The sequence below is a fragment of the Trachinotus anak genome, unplaced genomic scaffold, assembly GCF_046630095.1.
Source record: "Trachinotus anak isolate AG129_WGS33_773 ecotype Australia unplaced genomic scaffold, CSIRO_AGI_Tana_v1 ptg000026l, whole genome shotgun sequence".
Lineage (NCBI taxonomy): Eukaryota > Metazoa > Chordata > Actinopteri > Carangiformes > Carangidae > Trachinotus > Trachinotus anak.
In genome coordinates, this window is record NW_027273877.1 from 11,164,998 (window position 1) to 11,192,981 (window position 27,984).

The following is a 27,984-nucleotide window of genomic DNA, read 5'->3' on the forward strand; positions in this document are numbered from 1 at the left end:
ACTCTGGCTTCAGTGGTTGGTGGCTTTCATTGCTGCAGTGTGGCATGCAGAGGAACAGCAGCAGCTCCTGGGCCATATGATCTGTTCCAACTCTGCTACAACCAGCGGCACTAACCAGGGATGATTCTGCAACAGGTCAGACACATCTCTTAGGTTCCAGCTGTTTGGCTAGAGATTACAGAAATGTTTTTTCCTCCTTTACCCTATTTTTTACTTAAACATTTAAAGGTGTATGGAGGAGATCATAGATCATATTTATTTATATATCTCTATATATATCCATAGCAAAAAAAGACAACTCAGTTTGACACTTCCATGTAGTTGCTGTAAGGAATCATGGGAATATTCAGCACACCACTGCTTTGAAACTAAAATTCTACCAGTTATCACTTGGCAAGATAATATGAAAATGTTTGTCTGATAGCACACAGGCAGATTCTTTTCGTTTACATGGTGAACTTTGTCTGGGCCAACATTATCTTGGGTGGATATATTATGTAGAGGTCAAAGAAAAACACAGCAACTGTGCTGTTGTCCATGTAGAGCTGAGTGAATATATCAATTCAGAACTCCCCTGACTTAATGATCTATTTTGTGCTGTCTCTTTGTGTCATTTGACTTTTATTCATTCTAAAACTGCTTATCTGAGTCTATTTTATGTATTTTGTTTATGTATATGTATACTTTATTTTGTGTATTAATTGTGTTAGGCTATAAATCTTTCATTACATGACCCAGCAGTTGCTTAGCTAACTATAACAGCTTAGCTGAAACACAGTAGTTTTACAACATAATACTGTGTATGACTCAGATTCTGTACGAGATATGTAGAATGAACTTTATAAATGAAATGAAAGAGTTGTACCAGCACAGAGTCAGTTCAGGTCAGAAGTGAAAGGAATGCTGAGACCATGAGAGGGATTTGGGGAGCTTAGTTGGCTTAGTGAGCTTGACGCAGAGACTAAATAAAAAGTGCAGAACAGGACACAATGCAATAAAAACAACAGCCCAGCAAATAAGCACCCACATCAACTCAGTGAGCTGCAAAGTGACATTATGAGCAGCACAGGGCTGAAGACTGAATAACGTGGATGCTGCTGCCATGTGGAGCAGGCATCTACTGCGAGTACACCCAGAGAATATGTTCTTCTAGGTCTTCTGATTGGTGCTTAAAACCACAAATATATCTTCTTATGGATTTCAACACAAAAAACACTGTAAAAGTGTAAAGAATGGGACCATTAAAGAGGCCACTTTAATATACCATAGGCCCTGGGTCTGGAAGTTTGTTTGTTTTTTTCATAGATAACGTTCATTCTCAGATTGTTATTCATTAGTTCATCATGTGACTTTTGTTTTCACTCTGTGAAAATTTTGACAATATTTAAAACACCCTAAACAAAAAACAAAAACAAACAAACAAACAAACAAACAAAAAAACACTTACTTGCAGTCATGAAAATAAATGGAAAATAAATGTAAATTGTTATTTCTAACCCTGGTTTTCAGTTGCAGCTTGCAGCTTTGAAATATCCTGTCAGCTGGTGATTCTTCTTAATAGCTGTGCTTCCTGCTGCACTTCCTCTCTTTGATTTTTTTAAAATTCCACTTTAACATCTCTTGTCGGACTGTAAAAAGTAAATTTCCACTCAAGCCAGGAATTTAAAAACAGCAACTGGACAATAGCAAGATGGACATATCATATTGGCATTGAGTAAAATTTAGCCTGCCAGTCACAGTGGCTTATTTTTCAAGGAGTATGTACCACACAAAGTCAGGCATGGTTGCGTTTGTTATTTTGTGACTTTGTTATGTTGTCGGGCTACAGGGTTTAAGCCCTGGTACTGTTCATTAAAACAGTGGTGATAGCTGCCCCAAGCTGAATTGTAGTTACCTTGTACACCTCTTGAAATTTGGGCTCCAAAGCATGGAGAAAGTCAGGTTTTCAGCTAAGGAAACCTAGTAAAAGTCCCTAAAAGTACAAATCAAGTGATCCAATTTTTGCAGATTCGTTATAAAAATATACATACTAACTTTTTTCCAAATAAACTGCCAAGCTCTCCATTCTTGGCATGGAGAGTTTGAATGTCTGCCCAGTTGTAGCTTGGTCATGTGTAAGAAATCATGTACCATTAAAATGCTCAATGCTCAAAGTGCTCATGACCAGTCAGCTGGAGGATTAATCATCATTATCATAATCATAATCATCAGTTATCACTCTTTTATGCTGCATTATTTTATCTAAGTTTATATTTTGAGTTTTAGTATATACTTTAAGTATATTTTAAGTATTTTGTTTTATGTTATGTTTTAGTTTGTTTTATGCTCAAATCTGTGCTTATCCTTGCCCCAAGACATATTTCCTCATGGGGATAATGAAGTAGAAGTCGAAGTAAACAATATCTAAATGTCTTTGACGTGGAACTGTTAACTTGCCTAAATAACTAACAAAAATCCACCAATGAAAGTATGGCAGCTATTTTTCAATTGTAGATTTGCTTGCTATTCTGTTCTTTTTGTAGATGGCAGTGTGAGAAGACACGGAATGGCTTCCACAGGGAGTGGCCTCCGTAAGTTTGTTCTTGTCTCTTGTGGTGGGATTGTTGTTTACTTTTTTAATTATTAAACTGAATAAATGTTAAATTAACTGATATAGAGTAGCTAATTGGTTTAAACCAGTCTCTCTGTGTGGATGTACATTGGTCTTAGCAATATTTGACTGACAGTGACCATTTTCTATTTTTGTGTGCATGATGGATGACAAAAACATATGTTTAAATGTGAAATTCTAATTTCATGTTTAAAATTGTGTAATTACTGCCAAAAAATAAGAATGAAAACTCCACTGACAAATCATTTTCAGTGTGCACCAAGGCATCACACTGCCATAATGTTGATGAAATATAATTTGAAATTTACCTTTAATTTTCAAATTGGCATATATTGTGTAACATAAACTTAAAACCTAAATTACAAATGGGATGTTTACATTTGAATTTCCATACCTTTGACATCCAACATTACAATAATTTTATATACAATAATTCTCCCCTTCTCTTTGCAGGTATACAGGGGGATGACAACCTCCAGTCCATGCTGGTGGGGACTGTGATGAGGAAAATCAAGTCTCGTACCTGGAAGAAGCAGCGGTACTTCAAACTACAGGATGACTGCATGACCATCTGGTACAAGTCTAAGAAGGCTGGCAATGCCCACTCCACATGTAAGATCATACAATTCACTGATATGATGGATGTCTTTGGTCACATTGTTGCCAGAAGAAAGTTGTGATCACACAAATAGTGATTCACAGTAGTGGATAAATTCAGTTTTCCGTACTATCAGACTTCATGGTTTTCAGGACCCAAATGCAGACATACATGAAGGCAGGTAGGTGCAGAGGAGAAGCTTAAATGAGTAAATGTAAATAATCAAGACTTACAGGCTAGCAGGAAGGAAATTAAACACAAGTGTTTTTTATGTTATCATGTAATTTTCACTTTAAAATGTCTACAAATGGTATATTTGATTAGATTAGATTCATTTTATTGTTATTGTACATAGTACAACAAATTTTTTGCAGCAGTCCAGAACGATGCATTCACACATAACATTGTAATTGGATTATAAGGACGCTATTAAAATCTATATTTTAATAGCTATTATTTTAAATGAATATTTTCAAAGCTATATAAAAAAATGACCAATGAAAACTATGAGACATAAGACATCACACATCACACAAGACATAACATAATAAGCCTAATAAACCTTGGATGAGACACTATATGTAATAAATGCTATAGAAATACAAAATACAATAAGTAGTTGAGCAGTACAAGGTGCAGTTAAATGTAAACATTTGCAGTGTTGTATTGAAGTGACTGTAGTAAATAGTGCAGATTGACCCACACGTCAGTGTCAGTGTTTGGCAGTTTTCAGTTCACGCATGGCTCTGGGATAAAAGCTGTTCTTAAGTCTGTTTGTCTGTGATGTGATGGACCTGAAGTGTCTGCCAGAGGGCAACAGCTTGAATAGAGGATGTCCAGGGTGGCAAGGATCCTTTAATATGTTTGCTGCTCTGCTGAGGCAGCGAGAGCTGAAAAGGTCCTCCAAAGAGGGCAGTGAGCAGCCAATTATTTTTTGGGTGATGACCCTCTGAAGGGCTCTCGTGTCTGCTGCTAAGCTGCTGGGGTATCACATAGAAATGCAGCATGCCAGCACGCTCTTAATGGAGCAGCGGTAGAAAGACACTAGCAGCCTCTCTGGTAGGCAGTTTTTCCTGAGGATCCTCGGGAAGTAGAGTTGCTGATTTTCCTTCTTGACTGCTGCTGTGGTGTTGGTGGTCCAGGAGAGATCATCCATGATGTGTGTGCCCAGAAACCTGAAAGAAGGGACCCGTTCCACACAGTCCCCGTTGATGTGCAGTGGCTTGTGGTCTGTGCTGTGCTTCAGTCTATTATGAGTTCTTTTGTTTTGGAAGAGTTCAATGCGAGGTTATTCTCCAAGCACCACACTGCCAGTTTTTGGACATCATCCCTGTAGGCTGTCTCGTCTCCTCTTGAAATGAGTCCTACCACGGTTGTGTCATCCACAAACTGAATGATGTTGTTGGTAGTGTGGGTGGGGGTGCAGTCATGGGTGTAGAGGGTGTAGAGAAGGGGACTCAGCAAGCAGCCCTGTGGGGTGCTGGTGCTGAGTGTGAGTGTGGAGGAGTTGTAGGGACCCATTCTAACCATCTGACAGCAGTTTGTCAGGAAGTCCCTGATCCAGTGACAGGTGAAAGTCCTAGGTCTGCAAATTTTGTGACCAGTCTGTCCGGGATGAGAGTGTTAAAAGCAGAGCTGAAGTCTACGAAGAGCATCCTCACATAGCTCCCCTAGAGCATCCTTACATAGCTCCCCTGGAGAGCATCAAGCCAGTGCAACTGTGCTCGCTGCCATCTTGAATTCTTGAAAAATATGTATTTGTGTTATCACAAATGTTTCCACCAATTCTCAAGTCAGAGAAATATGTGATTTTAATCATGGTAATGGTCTGTTGTGTTGGTCAATGACTTCATATCCCCTGTGTTCATGTGTTGTGGTTATCTGCCACAGGAGCACAAAATTGACTTTAATCCAGTTTTAAGTCACATTTTTTAGATACACCTTTTCACACCTTCATCATTTTCAACCATATATTTTAACTGGATGAATGTTTTTAGTCATTGTACATCTGGATCTTAAGTTATAAGAGAAACAAACTGAGTAAATGTTTGGCAGTTCAGCTCCCAGCTGCACAGAGATATCCTGTGTTTACTGAACTGCGTTGGTGAATCACTGATTTTTAAAGCAAAACTGCTTTATTTGTTGTTCCTACTGGTTTTAATCCCCCGGTTCGTTAGTTGACAAAATGAAAACTCTGTGGATGATTCAGCTGACGTTAAAGTCCTTCTGAACATCTGGATCATAAATTATCAGACAAACAAAGCTTAGCAGCACTCTCAGCTCCCAGCCCTTCACTGAAAACACTGACTTTTAATGTGAAATTGCTTTATTTAGTGTTTTTACTGGTTATAATCAGTTGGTCTGTTTGTTCTGGAGAGGATGAGACCTCTGTAGATAATTCAGCTCCAGGTAAAAACCTCCTGAACCACTGACACTGAAGGAATCCGGGCCAGGAGAAGTTGATGGCAATGGTGGTGAAGACAACAACTCCCATGATCCCACACTACTTCACGATGTCACCCAACACCATTATTGTTTTGATTGAGAGACGCCCAGTGGCAGAAGTCACATACACTGTGCATTTAATTAATTAATTAACAGTTTTTGTCATTATAAGTACCCTAGAGAAAACCTAGGGCTGTTTTCCAAGATTCAGGTTGGCCATTTTGGTGTATCTCTGCATTTTAACAATTTTCTTTCCATAAAAAAAAAAATAAATAAAAGCCCTCGTCAGACCAATATAAATGATATGTCTCATATGTAATGTCAAGCAACTGTGCTCTAGCACTGAATGTGCTTTCAGTCATTTGTTTAAAAGAGGTAAACTCACAATTTTAGATGATATCCAGCTCCTGCTCCCACGTGGTTTGAATCCACACATAGCTCTGGACAAAAGCCAGTAACGATTTTTTCTTATTCCTTATGATGATCACCACGTTATATCACCTGTATCACCACATACTACATATCACATCATACATGATATATGCTGTACTTTGCTCTGCTTCCTTGTCTAACATCCCCCTTCTTTGTGCACAGTTTCTGTCAGTGATGTGGAGGCAATACGGGAGGGCCACCAGTCTGAAGTGCTGCTCAGCATTGCCGATGAGTTCCCAGCTGAACGTTGCTTCACGCTGGTCTTCCGCGGTCGCAAAGGCAACCTGGATCTGGTGGCCGAGTCAGCTGAGGAGGCACAGTCCTGGATCAGGGGCATGAGGAAGCTGATAGAGAACCTGGAGAACATGGGGGAGCGAGAGAAACTTGACCAGTATCCTTCACTCTGTGGTCTCAGTTATATGCCAGTGTTTTTATAAGAGTGTGCTGGTTTCCAGTCCAACTGGACTCTAACACAGTACATGGACACTGATCATTTTCCTCTTCTATGGTTAACAAAATGATACACATTAGAAAGAGATTAAATACCATCAAAATGCTAATAAAGACTGCATTTTTGAGCCCATGGGGTCATCTGCCCATTATATGTTAAATGTGACACCTTCCTTAAGTGGTGTACCTAGATGGATCGGTGACTGGTTCAAGAAGGCAGACAAGAATAACGATGGCCGGATGAACTTCAGGGAAGTGAGAGACTTACTGAAGATGATGAATGTGGACATGAACGAACACCATGCTCATCGTCTCTTCACAGTGAGGGCCTTTCAGCAAAACACAAACTATGGCAATTCCTGTGATTTGAGCATTGAACATAGTATTTGCTTTCTGTAACCATTGTCTAGAGGCTATTATAAGACCTCTTGAGACTTGATGCACCTGTTCTTGAACTATGTTACTTTACTTTCTCTCAGATGGCTGATAAATCCCAGTCAGGTACACTTGAAGATGACGAGTTTGTGCTTTTCTACAAGATGTTGACGCAGCGAGAGGATGTACTAAGGGTTTTCCAGGAGTACTCAGTTGATGGCCAGAAGCTATCCCAGAGTGATTTGGAGGACTTCTTGAGAGAGGAGCAGCTGGAGGGGCTTGACACCCAGCAGCATGCCAAGCAGCTTATTGCATGCTATGAGCCCTCAGACACAGGTACACGAACTGTAAAGAATGTACTGTATCTACCTAGATTCAATACTTTTGGTCACTTTCAGTACTTGTCATCTTTACATACACAGTTACTTCAAAGTTGAGGGTGCTCTCGATTCCAGCTTGATGAAATTGGATCATACTTCCTGTGATATGGAAGACTTTTTCTGCTGTCTTAAAAAGAAAAGTCTTTGCTGAGCTTTCTTCACTACTGTTATAGTGTTGACTTCCCACTTAAAAGAAGGTGAGATAAATCACACCCAGGAAATAGTAGTTCTTCACCTACCATCTACCCAGTTCATGCACATGTACCATTTAAGGTTGGATTCCAGCACTATGTGAGAAGGTTGTGACACCAATCCTCTGTATTTCCAGCCAAGTTGCTGAATGCCATGACATTTGATGGCTTCTTGATGTACCTTGGCTCAGCTGAGGGATCCATCTTCAACCCACAGCGGCGAGGTGTGTACCAGGACATGAACCAGCCACTGTGCCATTACTTTATCTCCTCCTCCCACAACACCTATCTAATGGAGGACCAGCTCCGGGGACAGAGCAGTGTGGAAGGATACATCAGGTAGTGCTGCTAGATTAACTTTACAGACTCTGCCAAATTTGATCATGTGGCTCTGGTGGATTGTTTTGTCTGTGATGTTTGCAATGAGTGAATTAAATGCACATTGACAGCAAAAGGTGGCTCAGCCAAATAGTTTTGCATGTCCTTGCGAAATTAGTGGTGTTGAAAAACCTCTTGCAGGGCTAGTTGGCAAGCTAAATGGTAACACGCTAGCAAGCTGGTAAAATGCCAGAACCCTTTTGTTGAGGAGGCAGACAAAAATATAAAATTCCTTGGTAAGATACAACTAATATTACAGCTTGTATAATTTTTAACCAAGCTTGAACTCTCCATAAAAGCACTGTGCCATGTAGTTCACCTCTTTAAATAAACCCACTAAAAACTGCAATTCCATTGAAATTAACTGATTCCAGACAGAAATGTTGCATTTGAAACTGGTGTGACTGTGAACAAAACCAACCAATTGTAAAACACAGAGATACTGTAGCTCTGAGCCTAATGACAAATCTGCCAAAACAACTGTCCTGTGGCTCAGTAACTCAGTCACAGCTGAACACACAGACACGATACATGCAGATCTTAGTCACTGTGTCTTACTCTTTAGAGAGCATCTGCTCTTTAGAGTGGTATCTGCTTAGAAGTGTGCTTAGAGTTGGTCAGGCAACTATCACTGAACCACTTTTGTTGTGCTATCCTATGTAATTTATAAGATGATTCTATCCAAATCCACCTCCAAAATCATTTAATAGATTTCAGGGTTTGCTTTAGCAAAAATCCGTTACCAAATTACCTCTTTAACGCTCTACACTCCATTGAGCCTCTCAAGGCTCACTGTGACGTTGCCCTGCATTAATCTGGCTTACAAAATTCATTAATTAAAAAAAAAAAAAAAAAAGACTTCTGACGTCAAATTCTTTTTAAAGTGATTCATTCAATTTAATCAAATTTAGTAATGAAAATGTCAGGCTAATTATGGCATTAATAAAAGAGATTGTATCTCTCCTGCTAAGGGCTCTGAATCGTGGCTGCCGATGTGTGGAAGTGGACTGCTGGGATGGTCCCAATGGAGAGCCCATTGTCTATCATGGACACACTTTCACCTCAAAGATACTCTTTAAGGACGTGGTCAATGCAGTGGGTAACTACGCCTTCAAGGTAGCATCACCTATAATGATTGTTTCTCTTTGTAAATTACGAATGTAGAAGTGAGTGTGACTACCTTGACCCTGACCCTAAAGATGGTTATGTTGTGGAACAACATTCATTTTTAGGTTGCACAGGTCACACAGTCACAGCCCATTTGGAAAGATGATCACACTGTGACTTTTCAAGTAGACTAAACATGTTCTGTAATCCTCTCATGCTGGCATTACCATTGTTTTTGCTTTCACTGTTATGCAAAGCTGTATCAACCAGTTGCTCAGCATCTCATTGTATATTTACACGAGGGAGTACAACCGTGCAATAATCTGAAAGACCTATGAAGCGATGTAGCCAAGAATCTGCCACAGAGGTGTGTGTCCACTTGTGCCAAAGTGGACAGCTGCCAGGTTCACATGCATGTCAGAGCATGCTGTAAATGAGCATTTGTCTGCAGCTGAATAATAAGGACTCATGACCCCTTGCCCATCTATGTGCCACTCTGTCTGCCAGCCAGGCACTACCCACATGTGTGTTGCAGTAACTGTATTACCTTTCCTCTATGATAATGCTCTCCAAGATTCAATTACAAACTCACTCACTCCCTCCATCCCTCTTCCCCCTCCTCTTCCCCATCCAGGTGTCAGAGTATCCAGTCATCCTGTCCATCGAGAACCACTGCAGTGTTGAGCAACAGAGAGTCATGGCCCAACACCTCAACCACATCCTTGGTGACAAGCTGCTGAAAAGCACACTGGACGGAAAGGCCCCCATTGGGCTGCCATCTCCTGAGGTGAGCTGTGCAGTCCATTGTCCAAACCCGACCTCACTCTACACTTATTTAGCTTTACAGTTAAAAAAGGCTTAGTGAGTCTCATTATTTAATTGAAAAAGTCCTCCTCAGAGGACGCAGATTAACATAAAGACCTGTGAATAGCTGTCATTCTTTTCAATGATGCCTCTGCATAGTTGCCAACTCAAAAATGTATAGCAAAAACGTGCTAAGGGAAACGTGGAGGTTCTTCCTCACATTGCCCATGCCTACAGTATAATTTTTGGCCTGACCGCAATGCTTAGGGCTACACCTCTTGATATGTGCAGTCTACCAAGCTACCCTGGTTTCCCAACTGCTTGGGAACTGCAGGGAAGTGGAGGAGCACTACCACTACACTAAGCCTCACCTTTCTAACTTTCTCCTATGAGTGATTATTTATATGTAAGTATAGTTGAAATAAAAGCAGAGTGTTTGTCTTTAATTTGTGTTTGGTGATTTTGTCAGACAACAACGCAGTCAGGATTTTACCATAAGTGGCCTAGCCATATGCTAGGTATTGACCTAGTCTTGTTTTATGTAAGCCTATTGGCAGTGTTTTGAAGTGCGTCATTTTAAGTCGATGTATGTCCCTTCATGATACACCACTGTTCTATTTTCCAGCATTAATGCGCAGAGCTAAACAGAAATTTTATCACATCAAAAAATGAGAAGCTAGCATGGAAGCTAGGCCACTATATCCTGACTATGTCTACCTTCTGCATGACTGTCCAATGTGTTGTATCAGGTGATACAATGCTCTGTCACATGGTCTGTGTGTTGCAGTTTAGCAAGACTTCAAAAAATCCTACACAACCATGGGGCAGCTACACATGCACATTCTACCTGATGTGCAAAAACAGCACGTTAGCCTGTACAAACAGTGACTGACTGAAAAATCCTGTGTGGTTTCACAGACCCTTTGAAGTAACTTTTACTTTCTGCGCTGCTAAGTCTTTGAAATTGGTAATTTCTGATTCATAAATTCAATTTTGTGCATTACATAATGTTATCTAAGCTAGCTATGCATAGAGTACCATCTTGTCAGCTAATCATCACTGCCTTGTTGTCAACACAATAGCACAGTAGCCGAGCAGAGATCTGAAAGCTTAACACTGCTCACTCTCAACATAACTTACTGGATATTAAAGGGCCAAACTTGTTGAGCTTAACTAAGCTTCTAAAATTACAATTCAGTAGTGTTTATAGAGTTTTATTGTAAACACAAGATTTTCACTGTATACTTCACTTAAATAAAGAAATAAGTTACAGTAATGTTCCAGATGCATACTCCAACACATTCCCAGCTCGCTTTTACTTGTCACTCAAAAGCAAAGCTAGTGTGAAATATCAATCCGATGTTCATCTTAATAGCTTTATCTTTTATACCTTGGCAAGATAATAGTGAAATGAGTTCCCAGCTATCAAAAGTCTACATCATGAATGTTCATTGTTTTTTTTAATCACTACCCACGTGACTTGTGCTGTAACAGTTTGGTGAAAAAGTGTAAAAAAAACTCCAGAAAAGCTACTTAATAGATCTTGTGGTGAGACTTTTTGGTCTTCTGCTGTTTCTAAAGTCGAGAATGAACTTTCAATCTCAAAATCATTAGAGCTCACTGTGTGGTCATCCTCTGTGCCAGCACTGGTACTGACCAATTTTAAAATGAATGCATAACTAGCCAAACTTCTTTTTATGTTTCCTCTCAGAGGTGCAAGTGTAATGATTGGAAAACAAACAAACTAACAAGCATGGCCATTTGTCAGATGCGGTGGGGGTCCTTTGTGGTTGTCTTCTGTAGTGGTTGTTTTCTGCTTGTCTAGGCAGCCTGTTAAGCAATAAGATCTGTGTCTACATGCGACACCAGCTCTCTGAATTATTAAACACGATAATATTTTTTTACCTCTCTTGCAACGTTAGAGAATATGAAGATAAATAGTCCACTAGCAATTTTGTGTGGCCGTTTTAACGATTTTCAACAACTACCAGAAAGACACTCTAAACATCATTTCACACATATTAATTATTTAAAAATGAAACTGGATGTTAAGCATGACCTTGAGATTTCCTTTGACATTCTTGTCAGGATTTGAAGGGGAAGATTCTGCTGAAGGCCAAGAAAATTGGTGGACTTGAGGAGAGTTTCAATGGGATGGTGGAAGACTCTCTTACTGGGGAGTTCAGCGATGAAGATGAGGTGGCTGAAATTGATGAAGACAACCTCCACCGTGAGACCGTCCGTCGCAGGGTTAAGGTAAGACAGTTTGTGGTACAACTTTCTGGCTCCAGACCCAGACAGGCTATTATACACAGTCTACTGAACCAGCCTGATTTAGGATTCTCTGTTTCAGTGCTTTTAGGCTGATGATGCAACATAGAGGCAAATCAGGAAGTGGATTTGATGTATGAGTGGAACACTTAATAGATTAACCCATCTAGCCCAAAATAAAGGAAGTCCTTTTGATTGAATGCATCTTGTTAATTAATTTAATCTACAGGGTTTAAATGCCTGAAATGTGTTTGGGTGGTAGGTGGGGGTGGGGGTTCTGATTGGCCAGTGAGGCAGTCCCAGAACATGTTTGCAGCACATTCTCTTGCCCACCCTAAAAGACATGGCCAGTAAAAAGACTGGTAAAAACAGATCCACCATAGTTCACCAGCTCACTGACGTGGCATTGCACCCCATGTATGACATGTTTATTACCACAACTGACACAAAGAACAAACAATAACAAATTGTACAAAATGAATGAAAAAGTTAGGTGCATATTATTATCTATTTTTGAATATGCAATGGCCCTGCACAGTGCACGAGAACTTTAAACGTTGAATTTAGTGAGTTACAGTACAATGTCCTTTCACACTTAAATTCAGGTTATACAGAGGGTGAAAGCAATATCAAGATAAAACCACAAAAACTGGAAGACATAGAATTCTGATGTTCTCCTCTGGGATGTATGTGTTGTCATACTCTTGTCAAACTCTTTTTTTGAAGTAACCCACTCAGAGATGCCCAGAAATCTGGTGACCTTTTTTATTCACAGGAAAAGGATTGCATAAACTTGTGTCATCCCTCATGAAAAATAAAGAGGATTGAAGGGCAGGGAGCAGACACTGGGTGTTAGATAAGGTGATCTGTTTACACTGTGATAACAGAGAAAGAGACAGAGGCAGGGACAAGAGCGAAAGAGAGAATGAAGCTTTGTCACTGTGCCACCATCTGTGACACTGGTGTGAACTGAACTAAACTCCTTTTAAACTTTATCTATTGAGGCATTGCATCTTAGTGAACCAATGGATATAAATCAGCTCTTACAAAACTAAAGGAAATACATATCTTCACCACTGCACATATCAAATGCACAAGTAGACATGACATACAGTGAATTCAGAAAATATTCAGACCCCTTCACTTTTTATACTTACATACTTACAAGTATTCAGGCACTTCACTATGACACAAAATCAGGTACCTCTCATTTCCTTTGATCATGCTTCTACACCTTGATTGGAGTGACTGTTGTAGATTCAATTGATTGGACATGATTTGGAAAAATTTATACACCTGTCTATGTAAGGTCTCACATCTGACAATGCATTTCAGAGTAAAAACCAAGCAATAAGGTCGAAGGAACTGTCTGCAGAGCTCAAAGACAGGATCAAAGTATAGGTCAGGTTAAGGTTACAAAAATATTTAACTGCATTGAAGACCACAGTGGCTGCCATAATTCTTAAAAAGCAGTGTGAGATCCTGTGTAGAAATGGGAGAAACTTCCATCAGGACATGAATTGCTGCAGCACTCCAGACAGAGCCTCTCCTCAGAGACAGTCACATGTCTGTCTGCCACTTGGAGTTTGCTAAAAGAACCTAGTCTCAGTCTATGAAAAAAAAGATTTCACCTCTGGTCTGATGAAACTAAGACTGAATTGTTTAGCCTCAGTTCTACACATCATGTCTGGAGAAAACCAGGCACTACAGCTCATCTCCTGCCCAATACCATCCCAACAGTGAAGCAGTGTGGTGGCAGCATCAGGCTGTGGTGCTGTTTTTTCAATGAAAGGGACAAGGAGTTTGGCCACAGTTGAGGGAAAGCTGAACAGAGCACAGTACAGAAATATTGTTAATGAGAACCTAGTTTAGAGTACTCAGGACTTCAGACTGGGCCAGTTTACCTTCCAGAAGGACAATCACCCTAAGCACACAGCCAAGACAATGCAGAAGTGGCTTTTGGACAACTCCTTAAGTAGCCAGCCAGAGGCCTGACTTGAACACAATTGAACATGTGTGAAAATGGCTGGCCGCCGACGGTCCCCATCTAACCTGACAGAGCTTGAAAGGATCTGCAGAGAATATTGGCAGAAAATCCCCAAATTCAGACTTGAGGCTGCTGAAGGTGCATGAACTAAGTACTGGGTAAAGTGTCTAAATACTTATGGCAAGGTGATATTTCAGTTTTTCCTTTTCAATAAATTTGCAAAAATCCCTAAAATTCTGTTTTTGCTTTGTCATTATGGAGTATTGTGTGTAGACTGGTGAGGAAAAATGAATTTATTTGATTTCAGCAAAGGGCTGCAACATAACAAAATGTGGAAAAGTTAAGGGAACTTTCTGAATGCAATGTATTGAGAAAAGGGAAAGAAAGAGGATCTTATCTCCCATTCTGTCATGTGACACCAGACCAAGCAATGCTATGTCAGGCTAGGCCAAAGTAAGTCAAGGTCGGCAAGGTAAAGGTTGTACAGTCTTCTCTAAAATGGGATATTTATGCTCTGATCAACACTAACTGCAGTCAGTAATCACCTCTGATGATAAATACTGTCCTGCAGAGTCTTGACAGAGAAATCAAGTGTCATTTTTTTGGGTGCATTCTTAATACATGAAAATTACTACTTGAAATGTTGTCATTTCAAAAAGAAACAACTTGTCATCTGAAATTATCGTTAGATATAAGATTAGATAAAATAATAATATTAGATATAGTATCATGTCATATGGATCTATGCTGATATACAGACTTTAAAGCATGAGGCTTTAGATTATTATGCTTGATGTCAAAAGTGCATCTATGTCCATTGCTGTAAAGGAATCATTTGGCACTTAGAGTCATGTTTATTGATAAGCATCTGAGAAGCATGAAACACCACACTGGGACTCCTGTCAACATGGGCATCAGAGGTGAGGCCAGCATCAAGTTTGGCAGTGATGTGAGCTCACCAGTGCCCCTGCTGATGGTTTAGGTGTCTGGAGAGATGGCTGTCTTTCTGTCTGGTAGACAGGTGAAGGTGGGAGGTGATGCTTCAAAGCTTAGGTTGACAAGCCAGATCAGCTTTCATCTGGAAGCGGGCAGGCATGCATGTGGAGGTGCTCTGCAGATTTCACTGTTATTGTGCTATTTGCGCTCACCACACCTCTGATCTTTATTGTCATGGAAGCTAACCTGGCAGCACACCTGCTTTTGCTTGGCATTGTAGGTGAGTATCTCTTACACAATACAAGAGGGTTGTTTCAAGGTTTCAATGTGCCTCCACCCATGACAGGATTCCTTTGCATCACTAGGATATACCCTAACACGTGTTTAAGATGAAGTAACAGTCAGCTGACTTTAATGGGTCAACCTCAATGAGCCTCATGTGACATCAAGCATTAATGACCTAAAGAGTTTTAAATTTCTGGGACTTTCCCACCATTCAGCAGAACTAATGAAACCTCTGGGAAGAGTGATGAATTAGGTTGCCTTTTACATAGTACTACATAGTACCACTGGATATCCTTTGACCTGGTATTCTGGTTCCAGACCTTAAGATCTCTGCTCACATCTCCAGTTTTTTGTGCAATCCAAATAGTTGTAATGTTGTAGGTCTTGAAAGTTGTTTGCCTAGTGAGAGGAATAACCGGGCCACAACGTAGTGGACAAGATCAAGAATGGGGATGTCATCTTTCTATGCCAGAGCTAGAAAGGCAGCAACAGGAATCTGGCCAAAAAAAACAAAACAAAACAAACAAACAAAAAAAAAACAGTGACACAAATGTGGACAGGGGGCAAAGCCTTGGGAAAGGAGCTAGGAATGGAGCAGGAAACTTTGGACGGACAGCCAAGGGGCAGAACTGGGACAGAGCAGAAGAATGGGGCTGGAGGCAGAGGTCAAGTAAGCAGACTGGGCAGTTTGAGAGGATGTCCCAAAGGCTGGGCAGCTCAGGGGAATGGGCTAGACAAACAGAGCGAGCTATTCTGGAGGATGAAGACAGGGCCCCTCTAGAGGTTGAGCACACTGAAAACTGGGTCTCTCTGGAAGATGACAACAAAGACTGAGTCTCTCCGGAGGTCAAACTTGAGGGCACCGTTGAAGACTGGTTGGCCAGACCGCCAAAAGGAGATCAGGAACTGGAGATTGCCAGATCAATGACAGGAAACCAGGAGTTGGAGTTGGCCAGACAGGTGACTGGGGATCAGGAGCTGGCCACTGTTGATTGGGCTGAGATAAGACACAAGGGACTAGGGTTGGCTGGACCGCCAACCGGGACCCGAGAGCTGGTGCTGGCCGGACCAAAGGCAAGACATGAGGAGCGGGTGTTGGCCAGACCGCAGACTAGGAACCAGGAGCCAGCTGGTCTGCCGACAACACACGAGGAGCAGTATAAGCATAGTATAGGTTTTGATTTTATCCAACATAGAATTTCTACTTCTGAGTAACACATTATTTTTAGTTGATCACAACTCAAAATTATTCTCTTAATTTACTCTTAGTTATGCTAACTCAAATCTGTGTGCTATGCAACTTGAAATTTTCAGTCATAAATGAACATAGATTGCTTTCTATACCATTTATCATGCCAAGCCTTATCTCTATCCCTAATAACAGCTTTTGCTGGTAACTAGTAGTCACTATAACCCCATGAGGCCTTTGTTATCATGGCTACATTAATAACCACTTGATTTACTGAGGTTGGGGGATGATCTGATGATGGTTAAAAAAACAAAACAGACAACAAAAAAAGACAATGGGGACTTGTGGCTGGGAATGACAAATAATTTACAGTCTTATTCCAAGAAAACTGAGCTTGGTTGACCAACCCATCCACTGTGGATTTTGTCGCTGTATAATGTCACACTTTGCTCCAGTAATAATTCATACAACCATTTAGTGCACTGTCACTTGAAAGTAAATATACATACATATATATATATATCCATGCATAGATACCATATGTTGTTCTGGGGCATTTGCTAAAATAATGTTGTCTTTCTGTAATGTCCTGCTGTGTCTTAAGATCACGTTTTCCTTGTTTTATACATTGTCATCATTTCCTGTGATATTTTGTATCATTCACATATCCTCTTGTTCTAGATACCTTACTTCCTCTCCTTGCATGTTTCTAATTGCTGTTATTGTCTGCCCCACCCTGACTGGCTTCATCTGCATCTCATTGTCTTTCCTTCCTAGTGTATTTAGTCTCTGTGCTCCCTTAATCTGTGCCAGTTCATCTTTGTCCCATGGATCATACATTACAGCCAATATATACAGCCATTTAACTTTTCTAGTTAATGATTTTGCTTGTTTCCTGGACTTAGTTTTAGTTTACTCCTTATTGGATTTGGTCGCCTGCTTACTGACTGCCTACCCGAGTACCAAACCCTTTTTGATACTTTTTATACTTTTTGATACCTTTTTGATACCTGCTTTGCCTATCTATAAAGGTTTTATAGTGTTGCCATGACCAGTTCTACTCCCCCCAGAATGACTTATTCTTATCCTAACCCTAACTATTCTCACTCCTCGTGGTAAACCTAACCAATCCAACCAACAAAGGCAACAATCATTAGCCAGTCACAGGCAGAATGGGGCAGGTCATGTCAATTCTATGGTAACATTTGTAAATTTGCTTAGCTAAATTAAGGATAAAATCACAATGATGCAAAAAGAAGCCCAAGAAGCACCTGCTTCAGTGTCAGCCCTAGCACGACCATCACTGAGGAGGCTGCTGCTTCCAGGTGTTAGGAATGACTTGGCAGTATTTGTTGAGCCTCTTGAGTCATCCAACTTTAATTTTCTGGCCAGACATTTTTGGAAAGAAACTTTGTGCCATACATTCACATGACCTTGATTTACTCAATGGAAGTGGTTTTATTATGTGGTGGAGAGTGATGAGGTTGGGCCAAGGACTCTCCTAGGTGCTTTGCAATGGATCTCTTGATGGCCACTTTCAGTATGATATTTGACCATACCACCCCAGGTCCAGAAGCAGCCAGATCGCTCATAGCACTCTGCCAGGGCAAACAGCAAGTAGCAGGCTACACTTGAATTCTGAGCCATAGCAGCTGACAGTGGTTGCAATACAGCTTCTCTTCTTGATGCCTTCTACAGCAACCCGACTCCATTAAGGACCAGTTAGTTCCTCTAAATCGTCCTTCAGACCTGGACTCATTCATCATGCTTGCCATAATGACTGATAATCACCTTAGAGAGTCAGAAAGGGACCTGCCATGGAGCCATATTTCGAGAGGGGGCAATCTACTTCCAATCGTACTTTCTTCATGGCAGTTCACCTTCAGTTTGACCATTAACAGTAACTTGCTGCTGTTTCTTGGAGTGCAGACAGTCCATTCTAATACAGTCCCTTTATTTGAAACTGCTCTGTCAGTATCTATGAGTTTGGTTCCTGTAACCTAACCTGTTGCCTTTATACTTGAACTCTGAAAGACCAGGCTTTTTATGTTTGCTCTGTTCCTGTTTTGGTAAAAGTATAGTTTCCTGTACAACATAATGTTTGAAGCCCCTCAAAATCAGAACAGTAGAAGCTTCCATAGCTACATTTGGCATCGTCCCAGCAAAAGTTTCTGATTACTTTTAAAACACTCCAATATACCAACATTGCATTTAGCTGTACCTTGTGTTTTGTCCTCTTTTGCCACAGAAGTCTAAACAGCGTCTGTCCAAGGAACTGTCAGACTGTGTTGTTTACTGCAAAAGTGTCCACTTCAGTAGCTTTAAACACTCCCGCATCCACTCCAAGTTCTATGAGGTGGCCTCTTTCACAGAGTCTAAAGCCCGCAAACACCTGAGAGAGGCTGGTAAGTTCAATCATGTCATTCCTGAGGCTGATAATTGTTACAATGAAATAGCAAATAAATATTTTGGTTTTTTTTATATTGTTGGTTTGGGGACTTTGTCTGCAGCAGATATTTGGTTTTATACTTTAAATTCAAAATGATTCAATCAATACAAAAACATACCAAGGGGAAGTGATTAACACTTATAATTTAGGGAAATTTTCAGCATTAGAATGACCAACTTTTATTGTATTTATGATAACATTAACATGTATCAGGGGCTTCAGTCACACCCTGTTTGTCAACTTTAACCATGCTTCTGATGTATTATGTCTATTTCAGGGGCTGAGTTTGTGCACCATAACTCACGGCAGCTGACCAGGGTTTATCCCAGTGGCTTCCGAACTGACTCCTCCAATTTCAATCCTCAGGAAATGTGGAATGTTGGGTGCCAAATCGGTGACTGCAACTAAAATATAGATTTGACTTACCTCAAGCAGCTGTTTAGACTTTCTTTCTCAGATGACTTTCTTTTCTGTGTCATTAATGTTGCACTGGGCTAATGTTTGTGTAAAGATTTCTTCCTATGAACTTATATTCAGATCTTTTGAACCAACAATACGATGAATATATATATATATATATATATATATATATATATATATAAACTTCATCAAACAAACAACATGCACACAAACACCCAGAACACAACAGAGTATAAAATGGTGAGAGTTAATTGTTGTTAATTGTTGATTGTTTTTGCAAAACCACAGTGACAAAAGAGAGGCCCATAGGTTTACAGCTAAATTGACAAGGACAGTACCATTACCTGGCTTAGCATTTTGAATTATGTATCAATCCAAATAAATCCACTGCACTAGCAAACTTGTGTTTTCAGGCCTTTGGGGTTATAAAAGCCTTCATGTTAAATACTGTGATATAGAGCAAACAAGAGAGCAAACTGTGGCTAAGGTTGGAGGATGAGACAGTTGGCCATAGCCAGCACACCAGCATCAGACAGCCATACTCCCAACTCTCCTGCTACTATAGGTAACATCACATCAACATCACACCATGGCAGACTAGACAGTAAGCCAAATGTCCAAGCACGCAAATACCTGCTTGCTACCTAACCTATCACAAATATTAGCAAATGAGACAAAACAATACTGACCAACTTGCTCTGTGAAACATTGCAAAACTACCTGTCAAGCAGAAGCAGAGCAACCTCCACATTTGCTCTGCTACCTGTCAAGCAGAAGCAGAGTAACCTCCACATTTGTCGTCATGCCTTTCAATTTTCAGAAGTCTCTCCACCGTTACCTCAGTGATGTTACCACTCTTCTGACCTTCACCTCTTTGTTTCTTGACCATCTCTCCTTCTTTAAAATGCAGTGGAGTATACATTGCTGTCACACAGCTATCACATTGCTGTCACGCCGCTGGTAGATGTTTCTTCCATGCAGTTGCCTTAATGTTGCTGCTGGTCTCTTGTCTGCAATCCCAATCAATCCCATTTAAAACTCCACACGGTCTGGCAACTGTAGGGCAGACTGCCCTTCTCCTTCCTCTGTCCTTAGCTTGTGCCTGGTTTATTGTATCTTACTCTCAATGCCCCCTTTCACCATCTCCCCTATTATCTTCTTCTGTTCCTTGTCCTATGCACAAGGACAAACAACCCTGTTGCTGATTTGTTTAATGGTGGTGTAGTGGTAAGCAAAAACAAAAACAAAGTCCAGTCAAAGTCCAAAGGAAGTGTCCAGTGTTCAGTAATATAAGGGGCTGATCATGACAGGCCAGGCTTATTAAAGAGAAGATGGAGCACAGCCATTGCCCGATTTACGTGTTTTAGATAAAGGCACAGGGGAAGGAGGAAGGAACAGATGGTCCTGAGGGAGTTATTAGTGGAGAGAAGTTTAAACTGATGTAGAATTTTTCATGAGACTGTATGAGCTGTTTTCAATATATCTTTCCTCAACATGCCTTTAGATTTGCAGTAGAAACTGGAGAATAATTAATTAAAAAGTCAATTATTTTGCATGTCATCCCTGTTAGAGAATGAAGATGGAGCAGATACCTAGTGCCTTCATACAGCTGTAAGGAGACTAATCACAGTAAAGGAAAGTCTACATCATAAACAGACTACAACTTTGTCTGCATGATCATAAGACACTTTTCAAATAGAGCAGGTCCAGATTGTACTCTTTATCATATTGATTACAGAGACCCAACAGTTCCCACCATGAGTGGCAGAAACCTTGAGCAGGACCAGACTCGGGCTGGGTGGCCATCTGGCTTGACCAGTTTGGTTGCAAGGGAGAGAAAGGGAGGGGACAGGAAGGAGAAGGAGAGGGGCAGAAGGATGAAGAAAAAGGGCACTCATGTGCTTGAATGAATAAACAAGCAGAATAATGCAGTGGTTATTGCAATCTTGTCAACAGGACATGGACACTGGATTCAAATGATTTATTGAGACTGAGGCTGATCCACTAGTGCTAGGATGGCAACAGGTACAATGCCTGAAGTTGTGAAAGAATAAGGAGTTGATTGAAAGTTTAAATTAATCTTTGTGGCTTAAAGATACGTACGTCATTAAAAGCACCTTAAAGTCTGATTTGATATGGATAAAGTAGGGAGGCTAAAATTGGTCAAATATTCTGGATTTGGCTTAAGTGGAAAGACAATCAAAACATGAATAACATGAATTTAGGGAGGTTTGTATAGGTATGATTTTACTGCATAAAGTGACCAAAATACTATGCAATACCAAAGTGTGCTGAGCAGTTGACTTGCTCTTGGCAGCACACATTCTAAGCACTAAAACTACTGCTGGAGTCCAACTTTCCCAGTGCAGCTTTAATGTTTTTATCCTTTCAAAGTGCCTGAAGACATTGTTTTCTCAGGCATAATTTCTTGGAAAGAATAGCATGAAAAAGGTTAGAAAAAAATTAACCTTCTTTCTGTCCCCTTCAGTTGCGTTGAATTTCCAGACTGCTGGAGAAGGAATGGATCTGAACGATAGCCTGTTCAGTCAGAACGGCAGCTGTGGATATGTTCTAAAGCCCAGTTTCATGAGAGAGATTGAAAAAAGATTTGACCCTGAGCTGCCCCAAAAGCAGGATGGCTATCAACCTGTCACCCTGAACATACAGGTACAAGAAACTTAGAAAGAATTTATTAACCATTCGAAATATAAAGCTTTCACTGAGAATACTATGTTTTCAAGGTGATCAGTGGCCAGCAGCTGCCCAAAGTCAACATCAAAGAGGATTCTATAGTGGATCCTCTGGTCAGAGTGGAGATCCATGGAGTTCCTATGGACCAGGCTAAGCAGGAGACCAGATACATTGAGAACAATGGTAAAGGAGAGGCTCTGGGGTCATACACTTGCCCCTGTAGAAATAACTATGGGAGGGACTGAATGAATGGACAAATGAACAGGATCAATGATGTTTTCCATATCACATCTGGCTTAGTTCCACACAGAATTAGGACATGTCTCTGTGTAATATGAGTCCTGAGACTGCCAGCCTGATTTCTTCTCTCTACAGGATTCAACCCTGTGTGGTATGACACTCTGCGCTTCACCATCCACACTCCTGACCTGGCCATGGTGCGCTTTGTGGTGGAAGACTATGACAAGACATCTAAAAATGATTTTGTGGGGCAGTATACACTTCCTCTTACCTGCATGCAGCAAGGTAATGTTAAAGCTGGATGAGTTACATTACAACCTTTTCTACAAACTGAATCTCTCTGTGTAGCGCCTTTTATTATTAAGCTACATCCACACTAATATGTTTTACATTGTAAAATGAAACTGAAAATGATCTCCATCCAGTATTTTAGGTTAGTGTCAGAAAATAATCACTGTCCATGCTAACACACCTAAAAACAGATGTGACATGACTATAAACTATACATTGATTAATTGGTTAGCTGCAGAAAATACAAATAAGGAACAGCAAATACAGTTGTGGCATTAAAATGCAGAATTTAGTTGCACAACAGCTGCTAGCAAAGACAACAAGGGCAGCAATGTTTGTAATTATCCATGTTGCATTCACCACTGGTAGTCTGATCAGACACAGTCAGGGAGTGACTGTGATTGTCTGTGTCACTGTCTCCAAAGGTTTCTGCTCCTCTAGACTACAAGGCTCTGAGCCTCTCCTCTGATTGGCTGATTGTTTTCTCAGTGACCCAATAAAAATATAGCAAATTCCAAGTAAACACAAGAAAATAAATACTGCAAGGCTGGAAGGTGGGTCCAGATGGGCAAGGCGTGGGGCATGGTTGAGGGCCATCATTGCTTCATTGTGGCTCGTTTTAAGGCTCAGTTTCTGAATGCAGGCTGTGTGCATTTCTCTGTGTATTGAGGCTTTGATACTTTCATCTGGTGTTTGCTAGTAACTGCTGCAATGTTTGGTAAAGTTTAATACATACTCACAAGGTTCTAAAGATGGAAATCTAAGGAGCACTGAAAGCTTGTGGTGCAGCAACACTTTCCAACCACACTGTAAATCAAGACAAATTTTTCAGCAAAATGTGACTTTATGCAGGACTGTTATAAAACAAACATTTGATTTAGTTTGTATATAAGTAAATTAAGAAGTCTAGTATCCCTCTAATGCCTCTGCATTTGTTTTGTGTTCTCAGGTTATCGCCACATTCACCTTTTGTCCAAAGATGGCACCAGTATTCCTCCCTCCTCTTTGTTCGTACACATCAGGATCACAAAACTGGAATAAACCTTCACTTTCTTAATACACCAGAGGTATTGGAAATAACACATGCTATTCAGTAATGAAAGTAGAATCATACCTAATGTTCCTAAATTACTTTTTAATATTATTTGAGTGAAATAATACTACGCCAAATGTTTAGTGGTTGTTATTTAGCAGATATAAAATATGCATTTGTTAATTTTTTTGTTCTCTATAGTGTGTATGTGTGTGTGAGTGTAATCTGTTAATGAGCTTAACTTGAACATTGCTGCTCATGTTTGATATACTGTGTCTGTTGTAGAGAACGTGCCACCAATATGTTTAGTTAGACCTGAGTGTATATTTTCTGTTAGTATTTTCTTCTAACAGACAGCACTTCATGGACACTGTCTGGCTGCTACAGTCCTCTGCTTTCCCTATGGTCAACATGCAAAACTTTAAATGCAGTTCTCTTCCAGCTACACAGATGCTCAACAGTCGCTTACTTTTAACATTTAAGGCAAGAAACAGCATTTCTACTAGACAGAATTAAAGTACTAAATATGAGACATAGCGATAAAGTTGAATTTAACTGAATTTATAAATTTGTCTTGAGATGGATTAAATTAAGGGCCAAAATTGAGGTTCCAATTGTGAGACACTTGTAGACATTTCATTAGGTAACAAGAAAGCACAGAACCAACTCAGCCTTCTCCAACAATATGTCTGCTGCAATTAACAACTATTGTCGTGATTGATCCCTTTGCAGATTTTTATGCCTCTCATGCTGGCAACAGCTGGATGCATTATGTTATAGGTTTATGCGTTCATCTGTCTGTAACATTCTCGTGGATGCAATAGTAATGCCTTGAGGGAATTTCATCAAATTTGGCATGTCCACCTGGGCTTAAGGATGAACTGATTCGATTTTGGTGTTCAGAGGTCACTGTGACCTCACAAATCATGTTTTTTGCCATAACTCAAGAATTCATGCATTAATTATAATACAATACAACAAAAATGTTTAATAATATAAAAAATGAAGTGATGACATTTAATATCCAAAAGATCAAATGTCAACTTCACTGTGACATCATAATGTTCTGCAAAAACCCTTCTGGACATCATTCAATGTTGTAACTCAGGAAGGGGAGATCCTGACCATATTTCCTGCAACTTGTCTGGTTGGCCAAATCATAGAACTGCAGGACAGTTCTGTCAACAAAGATAACTGCTGATTATTATTCTTAAATTAATAGTCAATTGGTCTAATCATTTCAGTTTCATAAGATGATGAATCATGGACAGCATGCAAACAGCTCCTCTGTGTCTGAATGAAAATTAATACCAGAACATAAACGAAGCTGGTGATGCTCAGACTCTCTGGTGACGTACGCTTCATTTCAATAAACAAACATACATATGTGTATTTGTTTATATTAAGCACAGTTAAAAGGTACAGAAGAGGACAATGAGATTGGGAAAATAACACATTTCCTTTGTACTGTAAACATAACAAAAGAAATTATTAAATCTGATTGGATTTTTTTGTGAGGTCAAGGTCAATGTTATGCCTCTGTGAAAGTTGGTAATCAATTAAAACAAAAGGAACTTGGTAAAGTAAACTTTCTCAGTTTCAGACTAAGGGAATTTTAACTTTACATTCACATCAAAAGCAAGAACGTCAGAGTGATGGAAATAATTTATTTTCTATGTGAGCCAGCATCTCTTGGCAGAACAGTGGCATACTCATTGGCAGCGACACGTTGCCAATGTAGGCATCCAAGCAACTTTATGGTGATGAGCTATGATGCAGTTTGGTGGCAACCAACTGGAATGTAGAAGTGCTCCACTGTGGAGAACACTAGATAACACAACTGTGTAAACTTTTGGTCCCTTCAAATATTTGTTCCCAAGCACAATGGACGAGAAGTTGATAATTGCACTAGCGGGTTTCCCCATCCTTTACGACATGTCTCTGTTTGCTTACAAGGACTTAAATTAAAAAAAAAACATTGCAATGACCAAGGTGTCTGACATTGTAGGCATTCTAGGTCAGTTGGTGAAGAGTAGCCTATAATATATTTTGTGAAAATGGGAGGGAACAGCATGCTAAGTAGCACCATAACATGATGTGAATTTGTCTGTAACATTAATGTTGTTAATTTAAAAGATTTCATGTGTCAAACTTCAACCGTATTGTGGTCAGTTGAACCTTTACCACGCTAACAAATGAACAAAGATGAAAGTAACTAAGGATCTAGAGCTGCAGCAGCTGGAACAAAAACTACAACCAATCATGAACAATGAACAGCTGAGAAAATGGGTACATATACGATACAGTACTAGAACCCAGTGTGAGACTGGCCTGATCAATAGAATCTGAGCCAGTTTAAGTCCCCAGATGTGTCTCAGAAAGTTAAATGTACGTTTGCAGAACTGAATTTGAAAGGTGTCCCACCACAGACTGTGATAGAACTCTATAAATTAGATTTTATTTCACATGATCAAATTCAATTTCGAAACTTGTTACCATTTAAAGTCAAATACAAATTAGCTTTAACAAATGCAAATCTGATATTTTCCGAAAATCTGAACCAACACACCATCAATCTTTATTCATTCACGGAAGATCCATTTCAACAACACTTCTCAATTTTTTTTGACTTACATAAACACATCTACAGCTTTCTACTGCAGTGGAGCAACTTATGGTCAGAGGTCAAGGCATAATGACACCCCCCAGTGTTCCCAGTCAGATCAGAGCTGTAGAGATTTGATCTGTAGTTGCTTTTCTGCTCTTTCCATGAACACCAGATTCTGCTTGTGGTTCTTTCATGGGGTTTTCTGAAAGAATGCGGCAACAGCATCACTGCATTCTTAAACCCATTATTTCCTAAGGCGCCACGACAGCTAACCAGAGACAGTTGAGAAGGGAGACAGCTCACTTTCAATTATTTCCTGTAATTGTGTAATGTGGGTTTTGCCACCCCCCTGCCCCTTAAGGTGACTAGCAGCAGGTCTGTATCTATTCATTCCAATGGGAGAAATGAATGTGATTACACATTATGACCAATTCTTTCACCTCATATTGGGTCCATTTTTCAAAAGTCACAGATCTTCTGAACATTCTGACATCAAAATGGCCATTTTTCAGACCATCATATCAGGATCAACTTTATTAAAGACCTATCTCTGTCTTAGCAACACACTCTGATGAGATCTCACAACATAGATCTCTCTGTCAATTCTGGTCTGGTTTCACTGCTGCAGTACTACAGATGTTGTTTTCCAACCACAGAAGTTTCCAGGGACTTATGTGACTCATGAATAAAAGTTTAAACTGAAATAAAACTTCGCTGCTTAATAATGCTGTTATTGTTATTATCATGTAACTGTTTTTGAAGGGAAAACAAACAGTATTACTAAATTGATATGATCTTGTGCTGGGATGATCAGATATTAAAGTAGCAGATGAAAACAGGTGGCAAAATCAGGCACAATTGTTGTATTATATTATTGTTATGCCTTGGCATGAACAAGCAATCATGACCATGGCCACTTAGGAGACAGGAAGTGTGATGTGTTATCATCTGTATACAGTGTCTTAAGGCCAACCCTAACCCACAGCATGAAGTGGGCGAGCTTACATGAGCGCTGCGGTCACAGTTCAGTTAGAAGGAACTTAAACCACTGTGTGCTGTGACGACCACCTGCATAGCTAATACAAAAGAGACATCCATCCATGCATGGAAAGTAAATAGAAAGTAGACCTGAAACCAGTCGCTGTGGAAACTGCGCTCCTTCACAAGTCTAAATTCCCCAAGCTGCTCTTTGTATCTGAGGGCAGCCACAGCCTCTTACTTGCTGCTCCCCTTCTTCTTGTTAGCTAGTGCTAACACTTGTTTCTTAGCACTAGAAAGATCTTTGTTGTTGGCAACGATAGACTCTAAACACAGTGGGAGCATCCTGCTTCTTAGTGACGTGTCCTGCTAGAAGTTTGCAAAACACCACCTATGTTTGCTCTGTCTCCTGCAACTCCCCTGAACAGTGTGCTGACCAGAGCGCTGAACACAGTGCAAATTATTCTGTCTGAAGTCCCCTTATGAAACACAAAAGTGATTATAGTTGAGCACTTAATTTGCTTGAATAACATGCTTTCCTTATGAATATTAAGATAAAGAGTAACTGGTTGAAATCGCAATTTAGTACTGAGTATTTTTGTGTCATCATATTATTTTTGTGGTATGTACATATAACCTATTTGTGTAAATGTGTTTTGATATGTCTATTTTTGTATACACTGAAACATTCATATGTAGTGTACAGTATAGCACATTGTGGTGTTATAATAGCTATTTGCTTGTTTTTTTATTGTAGAAGACCTCATATTAATTTGCCACATCAAACTGCAAATAAATATGATTTTCACTTAAGTATGTTATCCTTGATTTTGTT

The 27,984-nt window shown here is 39.9% G+C and overlaps 1 protein-coding gene across 1 annotated transcript; it reads left to right on the plus strand.

Moving 5' to 3' along the window:
- Nucleotides 1-16: 16 nt before the first annotated feature.
- Nucleotides 17-27,962, plus strand: LOC139609706 (1-phosphatidylinositol 4,5-bisphosphate phosphodiesterase delta-4-like). The gene is made up of 16 exons (XM_071464583.1): nucleotides 17-135; nucleotides 2,523-2,570; nucleotides 3,065-3,223; nucleotides 6,249-6,477; nucleotides 6,728-6,857; nucleotides 7,016-7,247; nucleotides 7,620-7,821; nucleotides 8,832-8,976; nucleotides 9,602-9,754; nucleotides 11,860-12,027; nucleotides 18,688-18,844; nucleotides 19,166-19,282; nucleotides 21,797-21,975; nucleotides 22,050-22,182; nucleotides 22,375-22,524; nucleotides 23,480-27,962. The coding sequence occupies exons 2-16, from the start codon at nucleotides 2,546-2,548 to the stop codon at nucleotides 23,569-23,571; spliced, it is 2,271 nt and encodes a 756-aa protein (XP_071320684.1). The 5' UTR covers nucleotides 17-135; nucleotides 2,523-2,545; the 3' UTR covers nucleotides 23,572-27,962.
- Nucleotides 27,963-27,984: the final 22 nt, after the last annotated feature.